Raw genomic sequence first — 26,963 nt, forward strand, 5'->3', positions numbered from 1 at the left:
TGGAGGCGGAATCTGAACTCAGGCAGTGGCTGCTGTGCTATTCTTGTGGCCCCACAGCTCCAGCCTCCTCCCCGGGTCTCCTGCCATCAACTCCGCTCTCATCCATCAACCAGCTAGGCCTTCTACCTCAGGGCTGGTCAGCTCCTCTCTTGGTCAAACGTCTTCCATGGCTCCCTGCTGCCCTTGATAATGACTAAGTCCTCTAGCCTGGGATTCAAAACCTTTTATGAAGTCAGCCAACCCAGCAGCCTCCCTGCCCCATCTTTCTCTTTCTCCGTCTTACCTCGGTCCCTCATTGAGACCCCAAGATCAAGCCATCCTGGGTGCCTTGCAGTCCCTTGGCAGTTGGGGTTTCCTGGAGACACTGAGTTTCTGCCTTGGCATGGCGGCTCTCCCACTCCCAACCCAGGCCACATGATGAAACTCGTTCACTTTCCCTTGGCTCCTGTCTCAGCTCCCCAGCTGCCGGGGGTTCCCTATCAAATATTCCATCAGGACCCAGTGCAGGGCACCAAATTCATTCATAATTTATTCATTCAACAATCATTTCCTGAGCACCTACTGTGTACCAGCCCCCTGCTGTGTGAACTGAGAACATATGCAGTGAACAAGACAGACATGGCCCCTGGTTTTAAGAAGCTGACATTGTAAAGGCAGGAGAAATGTCCATTTAACAATCAGACCAAAAATACAATATACAATGTATTTATAAGTGTAATTGAGAGAATAAAGTGGGGTAAGGGGAGAGAGTGAAGGAAGGGGGATCTCTTTTAGATATGTTATTCAATTCCAGAATATTATTCAGCCATGAGGACAAATAAAGTCCAGATAAGGGAAGGGTTCAACCCATGCATATATCTGGAGGAAGGGTATACTTGGTAGAGGGAACAGTGTGTGTGCAAAGGTCCTGAGGTAGGAATCAACTTGGGTCTTGGATGGACACAAAGGAGGCCAGTATAACTGAAATGCAGTAGGAGGGAGAGGGAGGAGGCACGTCCTTGCGATGTCAGGGCCCTTGATGAATGTTGGAGCAGGGACAAATGTACGGACTTTGGGTATGGTACTCCATGCTCATCATTTGGAGTCAAGGCCAGTGCCCTGTGCCTGCTTGGAAACAACCTCCTGAGGGCGGTAGAGACCTCAGAGTCTCAGGACTCACAGCCATGAGTGCTCATATATTCTGAAAATCTCTCTAGCTGGTCCAGCAATTCCTTCTTGTCCACATCCCCATAGGCCGGCCACTGCATGAGGAATGTCTTCTGGCCCAGGACGTAGATGTAACTGTGGGTGAGACACGGCAAGGAGGGTGAGGAGAGTCCCGGGACCTGGAAGCATGGAGCCCTCCCTGCCATGCTCCTCTGCCCTGATAGGCAGCCTCCCAGAGCCATAGCCTGTCATGTTCACTCCACCAGGACATTTTGGGTCCCCCAGCATGTAGCCCGCATGGCTGGGGATTAGAAAAGGCTCCCCTTTCTCTGATTCTTTACCTCCTTTTGTTGGAAAACCGAATTTCTATCTACAACATCTACATGCAAATGGAGTCCCACTCACCCCCCACCCCCCAGCTGGAGTTGAGCAGTGCGTAGCCTACACCTCCCTTCAGGGCAGCCCTGAAACCTGAGACTTCTGCTGATAGGTGACAGGTGTTGATAGGAATTATTGACACTAGGGACTGGACTTGGGTAGGGAAGGGGGGCCCTCCCGCCTGAGTCCTGGGACAGCAGGAGCCCCCACGCACGTAGATTTGACTTTCCACAGGTCCAGTGCGTGGCCCATGATGAGGTAGGTCTCCTGTTCCTGCAGCCCCAGGGAGTTCTGGCAGGTGGCGTGAGAGATGAACTTCTTCCTGGTGAGGGACACGGCAGAGTCTGTACCTGGAGGAGAGGAGACCCAGCATGTGAGTGTACAGAAGTCTGGCCCTTTTGCACATTGGGATCCTCAGGGTAGAACCCCGCGCTGCCTCTTCGGCCCCCTCAGACATACCCCTCTTGATGATGTCTTCGAGTTTCATGTTGTAATAGATGTACGGATTGGAGGCGGAGGACTGCACAGACTCCAGCCTGACCTTGTACACTGGGAAAGCAGGGGCAGGAGGGTGTCCTGTTGGCATGTGGCCTGCAGGCAGACCTCTTCCCGCGCCGACCACTTCCCACACTCACCGAAGTCCACGCCGGTCTCACAGGCTGCTGCCTGGAGCTCCTCCTGCCGCAGTCCCACGGTGTTCTTCCTCGGAGATGGGCATTGTTCTGGGGGGTCAGGAAGGCAGCTGCTCTGGCTGTGCAGAGGGAGGGGGCTTCCTCCCATCTCATCCCCATCTGGCCCCAGGCCAGCCACCTCTGGATCTCTGAGTCAGGGTCCTTTCTCATTTCCTCCATGTCTCTTTGGTCTCTTTCTCCCCTCCAAGTCTCTTTATGTCTCCCTCCATGTCTGGCTGTGTCATTCTGTCTCTGGGTCTCCTTTTTTGTTTCTCTTTGTCTCTGTCTTCCCGTCTCACTGCCTCTCTCTGTCTAAACTCAGCCTAGACGACAGCCAGGAGGTGATGAAGGGCTCCTGGATTCCCCGCATGGCAACCCCGGTCTCTCGGTCCCCATGACCTCACCTTCCGCACATCTGCAGACATCTTTGTGACAGATCTTCCGCAGGGAAGAGTGTTCTGCGGGCAGGTTGTAGACGGAGCTGCACCTTCGGGCTAAGAGAGGGGCCAGTGCCTGGGGTGGGCTTGGGGCACCCCTGGCTCCGCCCCCGAAGACTCTCCCCCTTGAAGACTCGGTTCTTCCTGCCGCAGGCCGCGCCCAATCACATCTCCCTCCCACCCCCTTCCAGACTCCCCACAACTTGGACCGGCCGGGAAGGCCACGCCCCATCACCACGCCGTGTCGGTCCCTTTCAGCACCATTCTACCCTTCTTCCTCACTTCCCCTTGCCCAGGCCCCTCTCAGCCACGCCTCAGTCCTCCTTCCTGGCCCCGCCCCTCATCTCTCCCTCCTGGCCCAGTGCTTCACAGTCCCCTCTCTGGATACCCTTCCACCCCCCAACCCCCCCCCCCATGCTTACAAGGCTCATAGTAGTCATATATGGTGACCTGGGCGGCTTGCAGGAACTCCACCTGCAGCATTCGGTGGATCCGGAAGCCCAGCACGGTGTCTTCCCTGTGGGAGAGCTGGGGAGACGGAATCCTGTCTGAGCTGACCAGGGCCACTGACCACGGGGCACTGACCACAGGGCCTTGGCCATAACACTGACAACGTGTCCTTGCAGCCTGGGGAGCTGACCTCAGACCCTGTGGGTCTTTGGCAACACTGTCCAAGGTGCTGACTGTGGATTCTCTGCTCACGGGGCTACCCGTAGGCCTCTGGAGGAGGACAGCCAGCCTTCCTTACCTTATCCAGGTAGAGGACAATGGTGTTGTCAGTGGAATTCATCTTGATCTCATAGTGGAAGGCATACATCTCCATAGTACTTGTAAGCTGGGGCAGAGGGTGAAGATTGCAGGTTGTCAGAGACCCCCTGCTGAGGCCCCCAGCTCTAGGAGCTCTGGGCAGTGTGAAGTAACTCTCAAGCTCCCAGCCTTTGTCCCATCAACACCAGTGTCAGGGAAGCTGAGGCAAAATCAGGACAAGAATTTGTCTAAGGTCATGGAGGGAGGCAATCAGGTGTGATCATGGCTACGGACCATGGGGCATTAATCTGGGGGTCTTGATTGCCATGCTCACACGGGGAATGTGGAATGTTGCTAGGGCATCCCCGCCCTCCTCAGGAGTAGGCAGGTGGGACCTACATTACCTGTTTGAGGTCCTTCTCGTTGGGGTAGAAGCCGGTGAGTAGGGAGACTTCTATGATGCTCATTGTGGCCTCTCGATCTCCCAGGAACCTGGGGATTTCACAGCTCCATTATCTCTTCCCACTTTCCTCCTGTGTCTCCCCCAGTGCTCCTCCTGCCATCATCTATCTCATGCCTGGATGAAGGCAGTCAGCAGCCTCCTCCTGGATCTCCCCGTTACTCCTCTGCCCCCAGCAAGCTTACAGATTTAGCAAGCAGGAATCCGATGGGTGGCTTCTTTGCTTAACAGCCTTTACCAGGTGTCTTGTCTCACCCTTCCGCTTTGCCTCCCCTCAGCCCGGCCTTCATGTGATTGCTTCTAAGTGTCTCTCTCCTGCACTGGACCTTGGCACATGCTGTCCTCTCAGCCTGGAGTCCTCACTCCTCTTTCCGCCCTGAAACATGCTTGCATCTTTGCAATTTCCACTGATCCATCACTCCCTCTGGGAAGCCTTCTCCTGCCCAGGCACCAGGTCGTTCTCTAATTTGCTCTCCTATGGTTCCTTGGGTCTCTCCTTTGCCATATTTAGTCACAGTTGTCATTTTACATCGATTCTGGGTGATTATTTTGTTACTGTCTCTCTCCCCTGATAGGCTGTGAGCTCCACCAGGCAGAGGAGAGCTTCCTGGCTCACAGCTGTGCCCTCAGTTCTTAGAACGGAGCCTGGCATTCAGTAGATGCTCAACACATGTTTTTATCTGGGGCAGACCTGGGTGAAGGCATCTGGGAGACAAGGCAGAATTGGGGGGAGGGGTGGGATATCTTGAGAAAATGAGGGCAGAGAGAGCTGTAGGCTTGGAATCAGTCCTGGACATCTGGGACATGGAGCAGGATTGCCGTGATGGAGCCCACCAGGACAGGCAGGTTGAGGGACAGGACTGGGGAGCAGGATGGCAGACAAGCATGGGAAGGCAGGGGAAGAGGCCAGGGGGGATGGGCAGGGGAGGGCAGGATGAGTGGTAGAATGAAGGGGCAAGCATGGAGAAGGGAGCTCGGCTGATTCCCACCCTCCATTCAAGACATAAGGAAAGCTGGTAAGGAGTCTGGATACCAGGAAGGGAGGACTTCCTCCTGCCCAGCCCAAGATCCGGGCGCCCTAACCTTGTCTCCATCCGGAGCTGGAAGGTCTCTTCCCCCTTTTTATTATCTGCAGAGAGAAGGCAGGAGTTTAGAGGCTGGGGAACACAGCTTCCTGTGTTCAGTTCCTGGCTCTGCTGTGTGACTTTGGGCAAGTTCCTTAAACTCTCTATGTTTTAGTTGCCTAATCGGTAAATGGGGAGCATAATATTCCCAACCCAGCAGAGTTGTAGGATTAACTGAGTTAATTCAATAAAGCACTAATGTAGTGCCTTATTGGTAATTTATAACTGTCAATTACTCTTACTACCATTACTACTACTACCACCACCACCACCTCTACTACTACTACTACTATTATTATTATTTAGAAATGCAATCCAAGCCAAAACCTGCAACTCTTGGGGCTGGTGAGGCTTATTCCCTTCATCCCTACAGTGAGCTCCCAACGGCAGAGTCCTGTCTCTTCTTCCTTGGCACCCCAGACTAGGAACTCTAGAATCTCATTTTTTATGATCTCTACAGCTCCTTATCCCAGTTCAGCCCCCATCATCGCCTGCAAGACCAGTGTCGTCACCTCCTCCCTGGCCTCCCAGCTTCTGCCCTTGCCCTCTACAGTCTGTGCAAACTGTGCTAGGTCATACCCCTCCTTTGCTTAGAGCCCTCTATAGCTCCCGCTTGACTCTAAGCAAAACCCAAAGTTCTCACTATGGCCCATGAACCCCTGCACTGTCTGCCCTCATCATCTCTCCAACTCTTTTCCCTAAAACCCTACCCCTTGCTCCTCTCTGGCTACAATGGCTTCTTCAAACCAGGTATGCTCATTCTTGTCTCCAGACCTCTGCACCTGCTGTTCTGCCTGCCTGGAATGCTATTCCCTTAGCTCCTTCCTGGCCCATTCTCCACTTCTTTCATGTCTGAGCTCAAATGCCATCTCCTCAGAGAGCTTTCCCTGGACTTCCTCCACATGTGTATCACCTTTTCTGCTTTGTTTTTTGTGGTACTTATCATCACCTACTAGTGTGCTATATATTTATTTTTTTATAATGCAGTTTGTTGTCAGTAAATAGCAGTAGGAGTATAATGTATTTATTGTTATATTATTGTTTGTCTCCCCCTACTAGAATGTGTGTGGGGGGGTATTTTTTCTTGTTCATGCCTGTGTTCCAGGGTCCAGAAACAGGGCAAGACACAGAGTCAATGCTCAATAAATAGTTGTTGAAGAGTCGAATAAGGCAATACATGTGCTTACTGCATGAAACCTAAAATAAAGTAATAAAAAAAGAAGGTCTGGGAATCTTTGGGTCTAGGCTCACCTTTCAAGGTATTATGGAGAGTCACATTCAGTTGGTACAGGTTGCAGGTGTCCTCCTCGGACTCTGGGGACCTGTGGTACATGGTCAGGATCTGCCAGGGAAGGAAAGGGGTCAAGAGACCATTTCCACCTACTCCCTTCCTCCTCACTCCAGTCCTTGCCTATCCAGGTTCTGTCCCTGTGGATAATTCACAGCAGAGTCTGCATGACCCCAAATTCCTGGGTGCAGTGACTAGAAGACTTTTTAGAGTCTAGACCACCTCCTTGCAGGAGGGCATTCTGTAGTAATTGAAGTAGATTCTCCCTGTGCTCTCTATATGGTAGCAACTGGCCATACGTCGCTATTGAGCACTTGATATGTGGCTAGCACAACTGAGGAACTGAATTTTTACTTTCATTTAATTCAGATTTAACAGCAGCTCATGGGGAGTATGACATGCCTAAAGTCACACAACAAAGGCAGAGATTCAACTGTGACTCCATTGCCAGAAATATGCAAACAGGTTGCTCAAATTCAGTGAACAAGAGCTCTGTTCTCCTGGGCCACAGGCTATGGAGCCAGAAGACATAGCAGAGGGGGAAGTGTGGAGTCATTCTCTGGGCATTGAGGGCATGCTGGAGGGACAATCTTCCTTTTGGGGGAGGGAAGAAAGAAACATCCCTTCAGGGACTCAGCATGGAAGGGGCAAACAGGTCCAAAGACCCCTGGCCTCTACCTCTCCTGACTCTTGAATTATAACAAGTGAAGATTTTTCTGAGTCTCTATTTCCCCACCTGTTAAATGGAGTCCATATTTTTACCAACTTTCTAGGGGCAGGTTTTGAGATGTCCTTAACTTTGTTCCTAGTAAATAGTATTGCCCTACATGGTAGCTAAAAGTATTGCTGATTTCAATCTTGTATTGCAATAAACTGCCTCTATTCCCACCAACAAGGGGGATGGTGGTCGTACATGAGGTCTTCCAGCTAAGGACCTCGTGGTGGGACACCAGACTTACTGAGATTGTGCCTCTCCCACTGCCACTGGCTTTGATCTCTAGGTCATCCTGGGCAGAGAACTGAAAGGAAGCAAGAAGAGGATTTGAGCAAACAAGAAGCAGCAAAACATGGCTCAATGCAATGGGTTTGGGGAGGAAAACATGCATGGGCAATGAGGCCTCAGTGATTTCCCTTACTTGGGGTCTAGTGACTCACTGCCTCCCTCACTCCACATAGATCATTTTACTTTTTCTTTTTGATAGAGCATTTGTCTACACTGTCACAGGCCAACTACTACTGCCAACCCAGTTCAATCCATCCACTTTACAGTGTCTGCAGAGTTTCTTGTGCATGGAGCCACCACGAGATTCTTCTCCCTGGCATCTATGCATTTACTCTTGTTTCCATCATACATTTCCTTTATCAACCAGAGAAAAATTTTATAAATTCACATCTATTCCCATCACCTCTGCTTAAGCCCCATTGCTATTCTAGGGATGCTTCTGCCTCAGGGTCTTTGCACCTGCTATTTCCTCTGCTTAGATACCCACAAGCCTTACTTCTTCCTTTCCTTAAGGTCTTTGCTCAAATATTACCATCTTGGAGAGAACTTCCCTGCCCCTCCTATCAAAAATTGCAACTCCTTAATGTTCCCATCCCCCCTTTCTGCTTAATTTTTAGCTATAGCCCTTGCCACCATATAACACACTACATATTCTACTTCCTCACATCTCTTTATTGTATGTCTCACCTATTAAAACATAAAATTCTACATGGAAAGGAATTTTTAATATGTCTTATTCATGGCTATATTCCCAGTTCCTACAATAGTTCCTGGCATACAGTGAGTGCTCAGTAAAGATGAGTCAAAGGATTGGAGGTAAATATCTCTTCCTCCATGGAGTAAGATCATGATTACCTCCTTCCTCACACCCAGGGTATTTTCCCCTTTACACATTATTTCTTTTCCGTATGTCCAGAAAGCTTAAAATAGTTTTTGTCTTAGTTTCTTTCTACACTATAAGTTTCCTGTGAGCAGAGGCTTCATAATGCATCCCCATTGCCCAGGAAAGTGACTGACACACAACAGGTGCTCAAGAAATGGTGGAATAGGGGCACCTGGGTGGCTCAGTGGGTTAAGCCTCTGCCTTCAGTTTGGGTCATGGTCCCAGGGTCCTGGGATCTAGCCCTGCATCGGGTTCTCTGCTCAGCGGGGGGTCTGCTTCCCCCCCTCCCCCTCTGCCTGCCTCTCTACCTACTTGTGATCTCTCTCTCTGTCAGATAAATAAATAAAATCTTAAAAAAAAAAGAAATGGTGGAATAAATGAGTCAATACATTGACAGTATAGACACTGGTTGTGAGATAATCTTAGAGAGGGACACTAGCAGGAACATGACTCTTGGCCTCACCCCCAGTGCCACCTCTGTATGACCTTCCTGTCAACCCCTCCATGCCCTACCTTTGCTGACCGGAGTTGGTAGGCGTTGCTCTGATCGATGACCCAATCAAAGTTCACAGTCTTCTTGGGCACTCTTATCTGGATCCGGAGATCCTGGCCACCATCGTGAGGGACAGCTTCGCGGAAGAGAGTGAGGGCCTCAAGGGCCACCACAGTGGTCTAGGTGTTGGGTTGGGGCCTCACATCAGCACCACTGACAGCGTCCCCGTACTGCGCCCGGCAGCAAATCAGCACCATGGGAAGCTCCTATCTGTGGGCTGGCCTTGTCAGCACCTCGGCTAGCGTCCCTCCCCCAACCCCCTCTTTCCGTGGCCCCGGGTCACCTGGGTGGACTTGAAGCCTCCACCTAGCTCCCGCTTCTCCAGTAGCCACTTGGCAATGGCGTGCGTCTCATTGTGCCGACCCAACACCACCTTCTGCATCAGTGCATAGGCCGTGGCCTCAATGGTGTACAGGGAGTTCCTGTCCACTTTGTTCTGGGGCCAGTGGGTTTTATCTAGGAGATGGATGACCACTTTGTCTTCCCAAACTGGGCCCATTCACCAAAACCTGTCCTCTCCTGTGTTATCTGGCCCCAATTTTCTCATCCACTGTTTTACTGAGCACTTACTTTATATGAAACTCTTTGAGGAGGCATATGGACATTCTAGTTTTGGAACAGATGTCTCCTAGATGTCTAGGAGACAGGGACTCTAATTAGTTAGAGATGGGGAAATTAAGGTTCAAGGGTCTCCAAGTCCCACCATTTCCACTGCAAGTGAGTTTTCCTAACTCCATTCCTCTTGACTTGGAGGAGGATGAGATAAGGATCCTTGGGCAGGCCAAGGGAGGCAGACCCTCTCAGTTAACCACATTTTATTACCTTTTTCCCATCTTTGACCATGTCAAGCACTTTCCCAATTCAGGGCATTTGCACATGCCATTCTCCTAGCTTGGAATGTCTTTGGCCTTTCACACAGGTGGGCCTTCTTATCTTTTACTCCAGCTATGGAGTTAGTTCTTTTTTCGGAGAGGCCTTGGCAGTTCTCCAATCCATACTCCTCTTCCCTTTCCATCTCTCCCACCCATCTTATATGTTATCATCTCTGTGCTTATCTCAGTTTGTAGTTGATCTGTTTGTCTTTTGGCTGCTCCCCCAGGGTAGTAGGACCTCTGAGAGCAAGGACCATATTAATGTTGTCCACCTTGATTTCTCAGAGTCTGAACTCAAGAGTTGGCACAACATAGATGCCCAATAAATGCAAAGTGATGAATCACACATTGCTGAATTTTAAATCATACAATTCCCCTCCCCTGCCCCCATGACTATGGTTCACACACAGCTGATTAAGAAGTGGCCACACTCACCATGGCTGGCAAAGCTGTCCAGGCGGTCATTGGCTCGGGGGCTATTGGTGAGGGCCAGAGCATAGGAGACTATGGCTATGGCAAATGTTGTATTAATTTTGGGAAGGCGTTCCTCCAGGAAGCTACGGGCTCGTTCCATGCTGGCAGGCAAATTCTAGAAAGTTAGAGAGAGCTAACTAGAAGGGGGGCAATTAGAGGGAAGTGATCTAGGAGTTAGAAGAGAGGGATGCACGGGGAGGGACATGAGGATGGGGGAACTTCCTTTGGGCAGAGGATCTAGAGGGCTGGGCTCTGCAGAGCCTGCACTCCCCTTTGGGTCTTACCGGTATCTCCTGGTGGCACAAGTCCTTCCCCTCATCTAGGGCAATCAGAACAAGAGCTGTGAGGGATATGTCTGCTTCAGAACCTCGGTAGCCGCCCTGTGGAAGCAGGATCACACCATGATCCCCCTAGTGTCTTAGAAAGACTTTCCCCAACCTCTCCCGTGTAACCTTGAAAAGCTCTCCTGTGTGACCTTGAAAAGCTCCCAGGTGCTCAGCTCTGGGCTGGAGGATGCCAAAAGCAGGATGGGGAGAGAGAGAGAGAAGGAGGAGGAGGAACCACCTCAAGATTTGCCTGTGTAGGGTCTGTATTACCAACCAAAGCCAACACTGTTGAAGGTGATGTGTTAAACTCTACACCATCTCAAAGCATTCTTTCAGCAGCTCCCTTTTCCTGATGAGGGAAGTCGTGGTTAGAGAGGTGGTCTTTCCATTGGTTGAATAATGTCCCCTGCCCCCCCAAAATTCGTGTCCACTCAGAATCTCTGATCTTACCTGGAAATAGGGACTTTGCAGATGTAATGAGTTAAATTAGTAGGAGGTCCTACTGATTAGAGTGGGCCCTACCTGGTGACTCCTGTCTTAAAAGGAGGCCATGGGAAGATTCAGAGAAGGTAGGAGGGCAAATGAAGATGAGGACAGAGGTTGGAGTGGTGCAGCTAGAAGTTCAGGAATGCTAAGGACTGCCCAGAGGCCATCAAGTCATAAGAGACAAGGAAAGATTCCCCGCTAGAGCCTTCAGAAGGAGCATGGCCCTGCTGACACTTTGATCTGGGACTTCTAGCTTCTAGAACTGTGACAAAATAAATACATTTCTGTTGTTTTGAGCCATCCTGTTTGTGGTACTTTTTACAAGAGCCCCAAAGAATTAATTCGCACCTCACAGTCTCTTCTTCCCACGGTGGTCAATGAAGCCTGTAAACTCTTGAATCGAGTTGCGTCCCTCCTTGGTTCAGAGCCCTCCATGGCTCCCATCTCAGAGGAAAAGCTCAAGCCCTCCCTGAAGCCCAAAGGCCCTGCACCATCTGTCCCACCCCCTCCCTCAGCTCTCCTCCTCCTCCTGTCCTCCAGGGTTGCTCACTCTGTCCCAGTCTCCTCGCTGTTCCTCAAACATAGTGGACACTTCTGGTCTCAGGGCCTTTGCACATGGTGTTTCTTCCGCTTGGAACACTCTTTCTCTGATTACCCAAGGGACTTGCTTCCTCGCCTCCTCAGGTGTCTAACAAACATCATTTCTTCATGAAGCCTCCCCAGATGACACCCCATCGCCTTGATTCCCCTCTCCCTGCATCTTTCCCCATGTCACTTCTGCCATGCATGCCACACCACTTAGGTTTCTCTCACGCCCATTGCCTGTCCTTCACAAAAACATCCACCCCACATGAGAAGGGTCCACAGTGCTTAAAGCAGTGCCTGGCATGTTGTAGGTGCCTGATAAGTGCTTGTTGGTAGGAAGAAACTCCTTTCTGTGAGCCTGTGGACCCTGTTTGTAATGCCTCTCTGTGCCACCGTCCTGTACAGCATCTGGCTCCTGCCAGACAGGCCTCCCAACCCCTTAACTCCTCCCTTCATCTGGGGTTGCAATCTGACTTTTCTAAGTTTATGCACTCAACCAGAGTTTTATTCAGCAAACATTTGCCAGCTATGATGAATCAGGCCTGCTTCCCCCAACTGGAAGGACTCATAGTGCAGGGAAAGCAAACTTGGAGCAGACTATTTCAAAACCTCACCAAGGTCCCCAAGACCCTGCAGGTTTTAGGGCCTGGCGTCTCTCTTCCCTTTCAGCCTCAGGACAGGCTACCTGCTTTCCCATCTTTGGGCCTGCCGAAGCCTCAGCACTTTTGCATGTACTGATCCCTTTGCCTGGAGCTCTCTTTTCCATTCTTCCTCTACTATGTCTATCCCTTCTTCAGGTTGCTCCTTTGTTGTCTCTTTGGCGGTTCCCTGACCAGGCATGGTCCCTATTAAATACTTTCTCCTGTTATTTCTTTCCCATGGAACTCAGCACAGTTGTCATGTACACAATCATTCGTTGTAATTACTTGGCTCACTTCCATCCTCCTCCCACACCCCAGCTTGTGAGTACTACAAGACAGGGGCTGTAGGTGTCTTGTTTACTGCTATGTCTCCCCTCTGTCTAGGACAAGGCCTGGTACAGAGCAGTTGCTGGATAGATGTCTGTTGAATGAGTGAATGACACCCCTACTGTGGTAGGTACAATAATAGAGACAAGCACAGGGCTGGCATTCAGGGGAGACCCCTGAAGGAGGTGGGTTTGAGCTTAAATCAAAAGAGAAAACACAATCTGGCCAGCCAAGGAAAAGCAAAAGGGATGGGGCTTGGCTATTCCATGCAGAGAGAGCAGCTTAAGCAAAGACAGTGAATTGGAGGAATCCGTGATGAGGGAGTAGTGAGGGGTAAGTCTTGGGGGAGATACAGAAGAGAGAGATATAACAGAGAGATACTGTCATAGACAACTGTGAGCCATAGAAGGTGTTTGAACAGGGGAGAGACATCCCACACTGTTTGAAAGCTATTTCTGGAGGCTGATGTGCAGGAATATTTGGTAAGGATGGCTGTGTTGGCCGGGGGTTTGAGAAGACTCAGCTCAGAGGGAAGAGAACCAGGACTGGAGCCTGCTCGAAGTGGGAGTGAGAGAGGGACGGGGTCCCAGATGTGCCCAGCCTCTCTGGCATTGCAACAGAGCTCGGAGAGGTCCAGAGCAGGGAGATGTGATGCTGGATGCCAGGCCCTGGCTTTTTCCTGTTCTCATTTTAACCCGCAAATAGGTCAGGGGTCTGAGGTTCCCCCTAACAGTGCACAGAGCCCTGGGTTTGAATAGCCCAGGAACAGGGAGGGCAGTGGTCACCTGCATCGATGCCATGATCACGGGGCCATTCTCCAAGAAGTGCCCGTCCTCTGCCTGCCTCTTGGTGATGATCCAGTTGGCAGTGGCACAGAGAGACCGCAGATCAAGCGTGCTGGTCGTCATGATAGAATAGGCCAGGGAAAAGACCCGGAACACGTAGCTCGTGAGCCTGTCCGGGGGTAGATGGGACGGGTGATGACTGGGAATGGCAGCCAAGGGGATTCAAGGGCAGGGGCGTCTACACTAAGGGGAGTCCACACCTGCTGCTCCAGACTGTTCCAGACTGACCGTTCATTTGCTGCTCTCCAGGTGAGCCGGCATGGACACCAACCCCTCTCTCTGACATTCAGACACCAACTCTCTATTCAGGTGCTCTCAACAATAACCCCTAGGTAACCCCCGGACACTATCACCCCCACAGTTACCCCCGAACCATAAACTCCCGGGTAATCCTTCAGGTAAAACCCAAGTAGCAATCCTTCTGGCCCAAAGGCTGCCTGCCCCGAGCCCCTGCTGCATGGGCGCCCCTGGGGTCATCAGGCCCCAGGTTGGCCCTTGGGCTTCATTCAGGGTGGCGGTGGCAGGCCTGTCAACATCCTCATCCTCACCAGGTGCTGCCCGGGTGTCCGTTGCTGATGTGGTAGGTGCCGTGCGCGCTCCGGTGGGTCAGCATGTGGGTGTAACCTGGGGAGATGGGTGGAGGAAGGCTTTCTGGGAGATTTGGCATTGGGTGTGGCCGTAAAGGGGAGTCGGTCATCAAGTATGGACATGGGTGGGGCAAGATGTGGGTGTGGCTTGGGGCTCCTCCTATCAAGGCGTAACCATAGGAGGGGACTTGTCTAGGTGTATAAGGAGGTGGCTGCGGGGCCCAGGTGTGACCGTGGGAGCCAGTGTCCAGGGTCATCTGCGAGTAACCTGTGAGAAGGGTATGGCTAGGAATTTCTGAGAGCACCTGGAGGGAGAGATGGTGTCTGAGTGCAACTGGGAAGAATGGTCAGTGCCCTGATGAACCTGAGGGTCTCTGTCTGGGTAGAACTAGGACTGCATCTCTGGTTGTTACCGGGAGGTGTGGATATAGCCTGGAAAGGTGCAATGGGGGAGACCACCACCTGGGGTTATCCTGGAGCTGTCTGTTTGGGGGTCCTGTAGGGGTATAACCCAAGGCATATCACTGGGTGTAACCTAGGACAGTGTCTGGATATAATAGAACTTGGGGGCTCCTGCTTTGGGGGTAAACCAGGGTGTTTGTTGTCAGACTGTAGCCTGTGAGAGGGGTCCAGATGAAGGGGTACCGGTGGGACTTGGTACCAGTTTGCATCCTGGGAGATGAGTCAGAGTATGAATGCTGTTGTCAGGGAGAGTCCCATGGGGTCCACACCCAACCCTCGGAGTACCCCAGCTACCTTTCCAGAGAGTCCCAGGAAGAAACCCCTCTCACCTCTGACAATGTTCTGTATCACCTGCTCCCTGAGCTCCACTCCAACCTTGCCCCACTGGCCAGCAGCGTCCAAATAGCGGGTCAGGATGACCGCAGGTACCAGTTTGCTTAGTGTCTGCTCAGGGCAACCAGTTGGCACCCTCAGCAGCTGCCATTTTTCTCCAGGTGTCAGGGTGCCCAGGATCGTCTCGCCAAGGATGTCCCCTATAAGATGAACAGAATCATCTCAGGAATGGCATAAGCCACGATGGCTCTCAGCTTACCCAACATGGACACCCCAGCCCCTCCTCCCCCTGTGCCCAGGCAGGCGTTGGGGGAGCCAGCTCCCCGGTCTCCCGATCCCTTCCCCCAGGGGTCGTCTCTGTCCCAAGCACCTTGGACACTGACAAACACTTCTGCTTCTGTATTGGGCACCATGTTGAAAAAGTTCTGTCTTGGCACCACTTCAATCTGGGTTTGACCTAGGTTAAGCCGACACAACCTTCTGTGACAAGCAGATTCTGGGGTTGGGGAACTCAGGGTGTGCAGACCCCAGAGGAGCTCGTACTGCCCACCTGGCTGGACCCCCTCATTTCAGCTCCTCCCTCCCTCCTGATGTGGCCCTAGGATCCCACATGCTCCCTGCAGACCCCACAAACCTTGGGGGTTCAGGAGGATGCTATGGGACCATTGCTGTATCTGCCCTTCTGCCTGTGAGAGGCAATGATGAAGCAAGTTAAAAACAACAGCAGTAACAGTAATGATGACAATCACAATGACAGGAGGAGGAGGCATTGGTTAGCTGTAAAGAGCACAGACTCTGGATCCCAAATATCTGGGTTCAAATCCTAACCCTTCTATGTTCTAGCTGTGTGACCTTGGGCAAATTACTTAACCTCTCTGTGCCTCAGTTTTCTCATCCATAAAAGGTTCCTACTTCACATGGTTGTTCTGATGGCTCAACAAGTTACTATTCTTACAGAGTTTATATCATAAGCGCTGAACATGTGTTTGTTAAGTAAATAAGTTAAGTATAAAAGTAGTATTGATGGGTTGTGCACAACCAGATATGAGATATAATTTTCACAGCTTTCTGATTATTACTCATGGCTGTGGGTGTGATGATTATCACACCTTGCAAATAAGGAAACAAAGGCTCAGAAAAGTTAAGTAAATTGTCTAAGGTCACACAGCAGAGACAAGGCTTGAACCCACTGTGACAACAAAGTCCCATAGTGGAGGCTCTGTGATTGAACTTTCAAATCCATTCTCTTGCCCCTCACTCCCACCTGAGAGCTCTGTTTGTTGATCCTGGGCATACCTGTCGGTCCTGTGATCACAGCTGGGGACCCCCGGGGAAGCCCCATTGTCTGCACCAGTAACAAGAGGTGGGGGCCCCCATTACCTTGACCAGAAGTGTCTTCCTTATGTGGTCCACAGCCTCACTTGTCCTGATCCTGACCTCCACATCCACTTTGCCTATCTCAAGTGGGAGAAGCACAAAGGGCACCATCTTGGAGGAGGTGGGGGGCAAGATCACGACCTGGCGGGATGGGGCTCCTGGCTTTGATGCACTGCACAGTGGCTCCTTGTAGGGGAACTCCACGTGGACCTGAGGCAGGGTGGGCAATTAGGGGGTCCTGATGCATGGGGTCGTCTAGGACCCTAGTCACAATTACCTCCCTCTCCTCACCCTGAAAATCCCAAGGAGGTGACAGCACAGCATAGTGGCTGAGAGCAAAGGCCTGTCTGCCACTTATGGGCTGTGTGACCTCAGGAAAGCCCCTTCACCTCTTTGTGCCTCAGTTTCCTAATATGTACACCAAAAGCAATGATAGCAGCCATCTGCTGGGATTATTGTGCATTTTAAATGAGAAAATACCCCAGGAGCTTTTCAAAAGGGCAACCACTTGGCTGACCCCTTTGAATAATGGACACACTCCAACCCCTTTATAAAACACACTGATGGATAGTTTGAGAGGAGGGGAGGGCTCAGGCTTCACCTTGACCTGATCCGTCCTAAAATTGTACAGCATGGCTTGGATCTGGACCTGCTCATTCCTGATCACGGCGGAAGGCAACTTGAGATCCACAAAGAGTGATTTCATAACTATCAGCTCAAAGGGGTCTGAGATGCAGAGACCTAGAGCCCGGGGGTATGTGGGCATTAAGTAGAGGCCAGCTGTCCCGGGGCTGGGCAGGACCACCACTCTCCCATCTTCTCAGCCCTGGGCTTGTGGGGTCACCTTTTCCAGGCTTGAGGCTGACAGCCACTAACTCCCACGTGGTGATGGAATCTGGCACGTTCACAGAAAAACTGTATTGGGAGATGCCTCTGGAAGTGGTGAGGGAAGGGGGGGCATAAGGGAGTTTGTGGTCAGAGCCTCTGCCCTGGGGAGTCACTGTCCAGGGGTCAGTGGGTCACCTTATCAGAGACATCATCACTAGAGGGTCGTCCTTGCGGGGGGGAAACCACTGGGATTTCTATCCCCCTCCAGGGAGGTTGAGGTGATTATACTGAGCTCAGTGTCACCATTGGGGGCACTGGCTATGACTGACGTCCACTGATGCCTGGAAGGGCCAGGGACCAGATGCTGCCAGGGACAAGGGGGCTGTGGTCCTACCTGGATGTACTTTTCGGCAGTTCAAACTTTGTCCAGAGCCAACTCTCAGGGAACCAGGTTCGGATAGGCTGGTCCTCCAGGAGGATGTCACCTAAGTCCTCATCTTCATCCGCTGCAAGGAGAGGATGTGGGGCGGTGTCTCCGGTGCAGCTTCCCACCCCGTCCCCTCCGGGCCCATATCTCCCCATGACTTGTCCCACAGGACTTCATGCCCCTCAGGCAAGCCCCAACCCCCACCCCCTCACCCCCCACCACAGCCTCCTCACATGTCCCCAAAAGCAGCTGCTCCTCCCGAGCCTCCTGACTCAGGGCCTCAGACAGACGGCAACAGCTCAGGAAAGCAGCGACACACGTTGGCCCGTGGCGGACATGCCGTTTCCTCTCTTCACATGACAGCCCGATGGGGCTCTCCTGGAGCCCAGCCTCGCAGCACTTTCGCTCCAGCTCTGTCTCAAACTTGTTCACTGTGGGCCAGAGGTAGAGGGACAGAGGAGGGGCTGAGAGGAACTAGAGGAAACTTGGACTCATCTACCTCAATGCCACGGACACCTGGTCTCTATTTACCCATAACCCTGGCAGATGCTGGTCCCAGCACTTTGCCTGTATCTTCCTCCCGAAGCTTCACATTGAACCCATATGCTGGGTTCTGAAGAGGAAGCTAAGCAACAGAGAGGCTAATTCATTGGCCCATGGTCACACAGCTCCCAAGTGGCAGAGCCGGAACTAGAATCCATGCTGCCGCTGCTTCTCATTCCACCCCCCACCTCCTGTCCCTTCTTCTTCTTCTTCTTTTTTTTTTTTTTAAGATTTTTAAAAAATTTATTTGCCAGACAGAGATCACAAGTAGGCAGAGAAGCAGGCAGAGAGAGAGGAGGAAGCAGGCTTCCCGCTGAGCAGAGAGCCCGACGCGGGGTTCGATCCCAGGACTCTGGAATTATGACCTGAGCCGAAAGCAGAGGCTTAACCCACTGAGCCACCCAGGCGCCCCACCTCCTGTCCCTTCTTGACAGGATTGGTAATGCCATGTTTGCATATTAGAGATGCCATTTCAACTTCTATTTTTTTTTTAAGATTTTATTTATTAGAGAGAGAGAGAGCACACAAGCAGGCGGAGGGGCAGAGGGAGAGGGAGAAGCAGACTCCCCACTGAGCAGGGAGCCCAATGTGGGGCTCGATCCCAGGACCTTGGGATCATGACCTGAGCTGAAGGCAGAGGTTTAACCAACTGAGCCACCCAGGTGCCCCAACATTTCAACTTCTGATTTCCATCATGTGGTTTTTTAAAAAAATCAAAACATAAGCCATGTTATAAAGCATGATGTCAAGTTGAATGCTTCTAAGTTAGGAAACTGAAGGAATACACTTAAAGGTAAAAATATTCAGGGGACCTGGATGGCTCAGTTGGTCAAGGGTCTGACTCCTGGTTTCAGCTCAGCTCATGATCTCAGGCTCATGGGATTGAGCCCTGCATGGGGCTCCGCACTCAGCATAAAGTCTGTTTGAGATTCTTTTCCTTTTTCTCTCCCTCTGCTCTTCCCCTTGCTCACACTTGCTCTCTCCCGAAAATAATAAATGAAGGAATAAATAAATATATATATAATATATAGCAATTAAAAACTCGTATTGTTTACTATTAACATAATTATAGTTAAATTTTATAACTCATCATTATCATAAATAAAACAAGAGTTTATATTATGAACTTTTCCCAGGGGGTTAGCACAATTTAATACCAAAATCAGAGTCAAGGTTTACCTCAATTTCTATTAGGTTTCACTTACTTTCTCTTTATTTATTTATTTATTTATTTATTTTTTTAAAGATTTTATTTATTTATTTGACAGAGAGAGATCACAGTAGACAGAGAGGCAGGCAGAGAGAGAGAGAGAGGGAAGCAGGCTCCCTGCTGAGCAGAGAGCCCGATGCGGGACTCGATCCCAGGACCCTGAGATCATGACCTGAGCCGAAGGCAGTGGCTTAATCCACTGAGCCACCCAGGCGCCCACTTTCTCTTTATTTAGATTCACAAAGTCATGAGCATTGCTCTAGGAGATGGAAAAATCTAGTATTTGCAAAACCCATGCTTCCAACACCACTCAGTGCTGCCTCCCATGTTCCCTTTACCCCAGGCTCAGAGCTTCTTATTCTGGTCCACACCCTGGCCTTGGGGATGGCGGGTTTGTTATTATCTATGGGCACCCAGCACCCATCTCTCCTTTTGTCTACGTTCTTTTGTATCACAGAGCCTACATAGCTTGAAGCTGTATTTCCCAGACTCCCTTGCCGCTAGGGTTCTCGATGAGATAAGGTTCTGCCACCGAGACACTCTTGTGTAGGATCTGGAGGGTGGAAGAGGTGGAGGCCATTTTCCCTGGCAGGGGTAGCTGAAGGGGGAACCCCAGTCTATGTGTGTTTTTGTAACGGGCACATTTCTGCACTTCATTACTGACCCACCAGCATCGCACGAGATATGGGCAGCGGTTTCCTGAGATGTCACACATTACAAAGCTGCAGTGAGGTGATTTTGAGTCCCAGCAAGCAGCCACTCCTACAGACTCTCTAATGACTTTGAAAGCACCAAACTCCCATCATTAAATCCCTCCCTTTCTGCTTGAAGTACCTAGAGTGGTTTCAGTTTTTCTCTTCTAAGCTCTGATGAATACAGTAGGTTAGGAAGCCAGGAGGGACATGTCCAGCTTTAGCTCTGACCTGCATTCCTCTTGGTCTCCAGCCTCTTCAGAGAGCGGCGGCGGCGGCGGCTGGCAGGGGGACTCTGAGGGCACTGCCAGTCTGAGGGTCAGAAGAATGAGGGGGTCGCTGTCATCAAGATCATTATCAACATCCCTGATATTTATTGGGTGCCGACAGAATGCCCCGTGCTTTCTAAGCATCATTTCTTTTAATCCTGTAACCTCCTCATGTTCATGATTCACCACTTAAAAGCTGTGCAATCTTTAGCAAGTCACTTAACCTCTCTGGGCATTAATTTCTCCAGCCATGTAAATTGGCATAATCCTAGGTCTATCAATGAGATCATTCATATGAAAGTACTTAGCACAGTGTCCAGCTTGTAGTAAATAGAAACTGTTACTGATATCAGTATTTATAGCTGAAAGAAGACACTCCTAGTTGTCCCTAGTATTCACTCTCCCCCTTCATCCATGGGGACTAAACCTCCCTCTTTTGCATATCACTCTAGAATGAAGACTACATTTCCCAGCCTCCCTTGCACCTAGGCAGGGCTTCATGACTGAGTTCCAGCAAATGAAATTTGGGAAAATATCTCCCCTTCCCACTTCCCTTCATACTCTTGCCTGGCAGGAGGGCCTGACGAGGTGCCATCTTGTAGCAGAGCAACAAGCTAGAAGAGAGCTTGAGCTCCAGAATGACCTCAGAACTCTTACTGAGTGAGGAATAAACTTCTACCTTGTTTAAGCTATGTTAGTTTGTATCTCTGATACCCATGGCCAAACCTATATCTTAACTAAGACGTAGGGAGTCACTTCTGTTATTATCCCCATTTTACGGACAGAGAAATTGAGCCTCAGAGAGGAAATGTAACTGACTCATGATAAGTAGGATGCTCCTAGATTTTAGCCGGTCTGACATCAGACCTCATGTTCTTAACCCCTAGACAGCACTGCCCCCCCCCCCGCCCCTGGCATGTTCCTTCCTGTACCTGAGCTTGTCAGGGTATGCATCCCTGTGCTCATCTTCAGGTCCAAGCCAGCATCCTTGAACACAGCAAGTCCATCTTTCCCACTGCCCGATGTACAGCCAATGTCATGTTCCTCCACCACATCCCAGACCTGGGGGTTTAAGATAGGAACCTAGCTTTGGAGCCTGGGTGATCTTTTCAGGGAAGGAGCAATGGTGCACTGAAATTGCTGGGTCAAATAATAATTCTCACACCGCCTCCCATTCACTGAGCTCTTATCACCTTCCAATCTCTAGCTGTGCACTAGCTCCTTGAATCCTTGCAACCATCAATGTTGCCCACTTTACAGCTGAAGAAGCTGAAGCACCAGTTTTAGAACCTTTAGGCAACCTCCTGGTTCAAAGCCCATGTATTCTTACCTTCTTCTGTGTGAGCTTGTGTTTACTGTTCAAGACATAAACAGCCTTGTCCACGGCCACCAACCCCACTGTGGCCTCTTCATCACCCGTCACCTTTAATTCCACGTCGCTATTGGGTTTCAAAATCTGGGAGTGTCTTTCTTTCTTTAAATCAACCTTCAGCTGACCCAGGAAAAAGAGAGATGTCAGTAAAAGGCCCTCATATGCTACCAAGGGATTTCCCCAAGTCCACTTTCAAGTTTATGCTCCTTATGGGTCTGATGAAGCATCTAGGAACTTCACCAGGCCAATCCCAACTCCACACATTTGTTTGCATAGTCTCCATGCCCTAGACTGAGCTTTTTATTTATTTATTTTTTTTAAAGATCTTATTTATTTGACAGAGAGGGATCAGAAGTAGGCAGAGAGGCAGGCAGAGAGAGAAGGGGAAGCAGGCTCCCTGCTGAGCGAGAGCCCGATGTGGGGCTCGATCCCAAGACCCTGAGATCATGACCCGAGCCGAAGGCAGAGGCTTAATCCACTGAGCCACCCAGGTGCCCCACCTAGGCTGAGCATTTAAGGGCACATCTCCTCTTCCTCTCCCCGTCTCTAGACTTGGAGCCCTTCAACTTGGACAGACGTTTCTGCCCATCCAAGCTTTATGATGTAATGTACAACTTCAAGGAATTTGGCTCACCGTCCCCATGCATCTGTCTTTCACGTCAACCCATACGGAGTCAGCCACCAGTTCAGGATCCTGACCTGTTCCCCTGGGCAGTATATAAAAGGCCAGGATGCGGAAGGAGGGCAGCATCTCTGAAGTAACATCAATAGTGGCTACTGTGTGGTCACTTTTTAACTGATGTTTGACATCCACAATCCGGCCCTTACTCAGAACCTTGGAGATAAGAGAAGACAAGAATGAGAAGGGTAGGGTCAACCTTTTCCGGAGACCATCTCAGCTCACAAGGGAGACTCACAGTTCTTTTGTTTCAGCTCTTTAGTCTGAGGCCACCCCAAATGGTTCCCACCCTCACACCATTGTTCACAGTTTCTCCAAACCAGCTAGCCAAGGATGGTCCAGGGAAATCATTCCTTGGCTTAAGTTTTAGTCCTAGCCAACTCACCAGGATGGTGAAGTGAGTGATCTGTTTCTTGGTTTCATGATTCTGATGTCCTGTGACAAGGCTCAGGTAGATGCTGCTGCCTACCTCTGCGACTGTGTTCACCCCAATGTGCAACAAGTTTCCTGACCCACCCTGAGTCGAGTAAGGCCAAGCCGTCATATTGGCTGAAGCTTGCTCTTCTGGCTGGAGAGGTTCTTCAGTTTCTACCTGGAGAGAGTGATGGGCAAGTAAACTTCCAGCTCTTCTAGCTCACAGTGCTCCACCATCCCTGCCCCATTAGGTTGGTACCAGGATAGGGAGCTTCTGATTATTTGCATTTGTGTTGATGGTCAAAATGGCCTCTCCACTGGCTGAGGTTCGGTCTCGTTTGTCTTGGCATCGGACAAGGACTCCAGAGGCTGGGGACCCATCAGGATTTGAGACAAAGACCTGAGGTGGAATAGGGGTGAGATGAAAGACAGGCCTGGTGGTGGCCTGGTATGAGAAGTGGGTACTGGGAATCTGATAAGGACAGGACTGCCTTGTATAGCTGTACAAGTTGTGCACTGAACAACACTGGGGGAACCATACATATTAGAGTTTTGCAGTGTGCAGTCATATGTGGTGGCCCTGGGAGTTGGTGTGCTGGGGTGATGGGGGTGGAAGGGATTAGAATGGAGAGATGAGGAGGGCTTGGGGAAGTCTTTAGTAGGACTGGCACCAAAGGATGTCTCTGGTTTTCCTAATGTCCATCAGACTTCTCAAAGTCACCTCAAATGAATGTATGTAAAACCAGCATTCTTGCTGTGCAAATGTAGCCTAAAGATAACTCCCTGTGCACCACCTTCTAGCCTGACTGTGACCACTAAGCCCCCCACAGAGAAATTATGGAACCATCACAGTGCTTTGGGGCAACTTGGGTTGAGACTTGAGAGAGACTTGGGATTGGTCTGAGAGGCATGATGGATTCAGTTCTCAAACAGATGTATTGTGGGGGACAGGTGATCCCAGTGTGGTTTTTTGTCTCCTGAGAGGGGTCTGTTAGGGGAAGTGAGCTCCGAGTCCCTGGGTGGAATGAAGTCAGACTCTGACCTTAACGCGGAAGGGCATCCCAGGCTTGAAATACTGGGGAGTCCTGATGAACTTGATGTTGTATGGGCTCCGGACAATCTTCACCCCTGGGGTCTCAGCCTGGACCATCTCACCCCCTGGAGAGACAGGGGACGGTGAGGTCTGCGGAGGAGGTTCAGTTTCTTGGGAGAATGACAGAGCTGCTGGTATGGGAAGCCTGTCCTGGTGAGGACATGGAAAGATAGTAACACAATCTTAGCTCCTTCCACCCTCTCTGGCATTTTTGCATTTCTCTGATGAGGAAACAGGCTGGGAGGTGGCCCGTGGTCACACGGGTGGAATGTCCAGTTTGGGTAAGGACACTGTCCTGACTTCAGCCAGGAGATTGGGTAAAGGTGGCACCTGAAGAGAACACGGTGACATTGACAAAGATAGAGGCCCCAATGAAGTCCTCTTCTGGGCCTTGGAATGTGGACATCAGTGTGTTCTTCTGGAGGGATACGTGACCCAGGCCTCCAGAAATCTGCTCTCAGGGTGAGAGAGAGAAGAGGAGATGGTTTCTTGGGGAGTAGAAAAGATTTGGTGGAGGGGGAAGTTAGGCGAGGGTGAGGTCAAGACTCAGTTACCTCCACTTTCTGCAGGGAGCTTTGGATGATCATTCGACGGGAAGGCAGCTTCACCCCGAAGATGGCCAGAGCCTGTCCATTCACTGGCTCTTTGAATACATAACTGCGGGTGGGTGGAGGGTCATTCCACTGGGCTCTGAATCACCTATGCAACCTCATGTGGTTGCAGAGATGTCCTGTATGACCTCATGAGGCTGCTTGGATGGTGCCAAAACTTTGGGAGGGGCAGAGGTGGCCCCTGGAAACTCAGATGGTTTCATTGCTTACTACAACCCTGGGAAGTGATATATGTGTTCCATAAAGCTTTGTGTTGGGTTGCAGATGTGGCCTGTGCAACCTCACAAGATGGTGGAGGTAGCCCTTAAAACCTCATCAGGCAGACTAGGGGGCATGCATAGCAAGCTATAGGGATGGTCTGCAAAGTGTTAAGAAGTGGCAGATAGGGCCCTTACAACCTCAGGTGGACAAATGGTCTGTACGCCCTCATAGTACTGTGGAGATGGCTTGAACAAATTCATAAGATGACAAATGTGCCTGTGCAGCCTCGTGGACCTTCAGAGATGGTCTGAGCTGTGAGACATGGCATGACTTTATTTGGTGGACAGATGTCCTATACAACCCCAGAGACCAGAAGGAATGGTCTGTACTACTTACATGTGGCAGATGTGGTCTGGACAACCTCACAAAATAATGTAGGTTTCCAGGAATACCTCATGGGTGGCAGTGAGTACCTCTACCATACCTTAAATGCCATAGAAGTAATCTGCTTCTCTACCCATTCAGTTTCTTGGCATTCCTGGTCCTCTGGCCAGGCTGGGGACAAGGGGACTTACCAAGCCTCGATGTCCACACCCAGAGCCTCATCGTTGAGGTGGAAGAAAGTCTTGTTTGGCTTCAGCTGGACCTCAAATGATGGGAGCACTGGGTGGGGTAAAGGCAGTGGACACCCTCCATATTTTGCTCTGCCCCTCTATGTCCCCTCCCTGTTCACTATTTCCTCACTGACTCTTGCAATCCCCAAGGATTGGAACACATGGTTCTGTTCACCAGCACCCAGCTTAGGTCCTAGCACACAGTAGGTGCACCACGATCCCTCTTTTCTACTTCCAACCCCGTGTCTTGCATATCCCACTGTGCCCTGCCCATCACACCCTACTCACCATAATCCCTGACTTCAAAGGTTGCCTTGAACTTCTGCTTCGCTGCACTTTGGTAACTGGCTTCGATGCTCCAGGTCCCAAAACTGAGACGCAGAGAATTAGAAGAGATGGAGACTGAGGAAAGCCTCCAACCCTCCTTCCACAGGGCTCCCAGCAGAGCACCTGACAATCTGTGGGAGTTTAAAGGATTTTGCGAAGAAACCGTCCTTGGCTAGCAGATCCTGGCTGATCACAGTGATCCCTTTCGGGTTCTGTGGGGACAAGGGGTGTAGTTCATGCCCCAGGCCTTCAGACCATGATAGAACCTCATGGGTCTACCCAGTAGGATCCACCCTCCCATCAGGAGAGGCCACCTTGATGTCCAGAGTGAATATCCTTTGGGCAGGATCCATCTTGTGGTCCATAGCAAACACCCGGTATTGAACTGGAGGGAGAGGGAAGACTCTGAGTTCTGGATAGAATCTGAAGAGGGAGGTCGTCGTTAGGATCTTGGGCATTAGGATATAGGGGTCTTTGGGCAGAGGGTGACCTTGGGATATGACAGGCACTGGGGGAGGCAGGGAATGAGAGTCAGCGTCTGCCCGAGGCCAAGTGCCTGGGCTCTCTACCCAAGTGTTCCGGGGTGTAGAGAGGCTTGTCTGTCTGGATGAAGATGTAGCCAGCATGGGGAGCCACTGGGACTATCCTCTCCATGGATGAAGTGGTCAAGGTGGATGCCCAGTTTGCCCGGATGATGACATGCTGCTGTCCAGGTTGTGGGGGGTATATCAGGCTCTCGGGAATCTGGGGAGAGAGGTCCACACTCTTCAGGCTCTGCAGAGGTCCCCATCCCTGGGAGCAAAACCCTGAGCCAGATCTTGGGAGAAACAACTGAATGGGGGCCCTCTGGCTCTGGGGCTGGGAGCAAGGGGGCCTTGCAGCTTGTTCCTACACAAGGGCGTCCCGCCAAAGCGGGACTGCAATCCAGTCCACAGTCCGGCTCCCAAGCCACCAGCAGAGGGCGCCTCTTATTAATTCTCCCAGAGATCTTCTTACGGGCTAATCGCTGCCCTTCTTGGAGCCCGGATTCAGGGGACTTTGGATTTCTAACTGCACAGGACATAAGAGGAGCGGTAAGTATATCCAAACCCTGCCTCGATTCTCCAGTGTTCCTCGTGGGGAGTCGCTCTGGAGTCTGCCCCTCTCCATCCCTGCCGCTGACCCAGAGCCTCCCTCTGCCGCCACCCATCCCATCCTGGCCTTGTCACCTACCGTCAGGGACGCCTGTTTCATAAAGTTGTTTGCTTCTGAGAGAAGGAGGTGGCTCTTAGCCACCACTGTCTTCTTCATGGGGAAGTCCCATACGGTGAGGTTCACCTCGAGGGTCCCTTTGAGGGACTGCTGGGAGTCCGAGTGAGCCTGTACGTGGATGGTCTCAGGGCTGCCGACCCGCAGGGCGCGGGGGGTCACCAGGATGTACCTGCCAGTAGACAAACGCAGGAGCATGGGGGCGGTGGGACTCAAGTTGGGGAAGCAGCTTCGGAAAGGCAGGCGCACGCGTAGGGAATCACTCAGGCAGCGGCTGAGTGCCCTCTGTCTCCCAAACTCACAGCGGCTCAGCATGGGCAAGAGGGGTCCCCAGGAGGAGCAGAATCAACCCCACAGGCCAGGGCACGTCCATGGCAGTAGGGGGGTGATGTGCAGCTCCAGGCCACGGACACCTGTCCTCTTGTCTATT

The 26,963-nt window shown here is 51.1% G+C and overlaps 1 protein-coding gene across 1 annotated transcript; it reads right to left on the reverse strand.

Moving 5' to 3' along the window:
* Positions 1–520: 520 nt before the first annotated feature.
* On the reverse strand, positions 521–26,963 carry LOC101688446 (complement C3). Its single transcript, XM_013054178.1, has 41 exons — positions 26,836–26,963; positions 26,498–26,705; positions 25,855–26,029; positions 25,600–25,670; positions 25,409–25,497; positions 25,247–25,329; positions 24,920–25,007; positions 24,087–24,189; positions 23,863–23,983; positions 23,482–23,597; positions 22,699–22,839; positions 22,411–22,617; positions 21,981–22,181; positions 21,305–21,466; positions 20,907–21,036; positions 19,937–20,017; positions 17,494–17,691; positions 17,228–17,339; positions 16,850–16,938; positions 16,607–16,746; positions 16,009–16,215; positions 15,263–15,314; positions 14,999–15,085; positions 14,625–14,828; positions 13,795–13,870; positions 13,187–13,355; positions 10,321–10,416; positions 9,998–10,151; positions 8,974–9,146; positions 8,651–8,809; positions 7,211–7,270; positions 6,215–6,305; positions 4,923–4,968; positions 3,784–3,871; positions 3,381–3,467; positions 3,055–3,160; positions 2,600–2,689; positions 2,160–2,246; positions 1,984–2,073; positions 1,739–1,874; positions 521–1,281 (listed from the first exon to the last, which is right to left on the reverse strand). The coding sequence occupies exons 1-41, from the start codon at positions 26,904–26,906 to the stop codon at positions 1,149–1,151; spliced, it is 4,977 nt and encodes a 1,658-aa protein (XP_012909632.1). The 5' UTR covers positions 26,907–26,963; the 3' UTR covers positions 521–1,148.

This window comes from Mustela putorius, unplaced genomic scaffold, assembly GCF_011764305.1.
Source record: "Mustela putorius furo isolate JIRA1106 unplaced genomic scaffold, ASM1176430v1.1 tig00000095_pilon_pilon_pilon, whole genome shotgun sequence".
Lineage (NCBI taxonomy): Eukaryota > Metazoa > Chordata > Mammalia > Carnivora > Mustelidae > Mustela > Mustela putorius.

What these genes read in the sequence shown, in the direction of transcription:
- LOC101688446 (XM_013054178.1), bottom strand. Translation starts at nt 26,906, where the DNA reads ATGGACGTGCCCTGGCCTGTGGGGTTGATTCTGCTCCTCCTGGGGACC. An exon ending in CAGCCTCAAGCCTGGAAAAG is followed by an intron (nt 16,747 to 16,849) that starts GTGACCCCACAA and finishes CCCGGGCTCTAG; the next exon opens with GTCTCTGCATCTCAGACCCC. An exon ending in AGTGTTTGTCAGTGTCCAAG is followed by an intron (nt 14,829 to 14,998) that starts GTGCTTGGGACA and finishes TTCATCTTATAG; the next exon opens with GGGACATCCTTGGCGAGACG.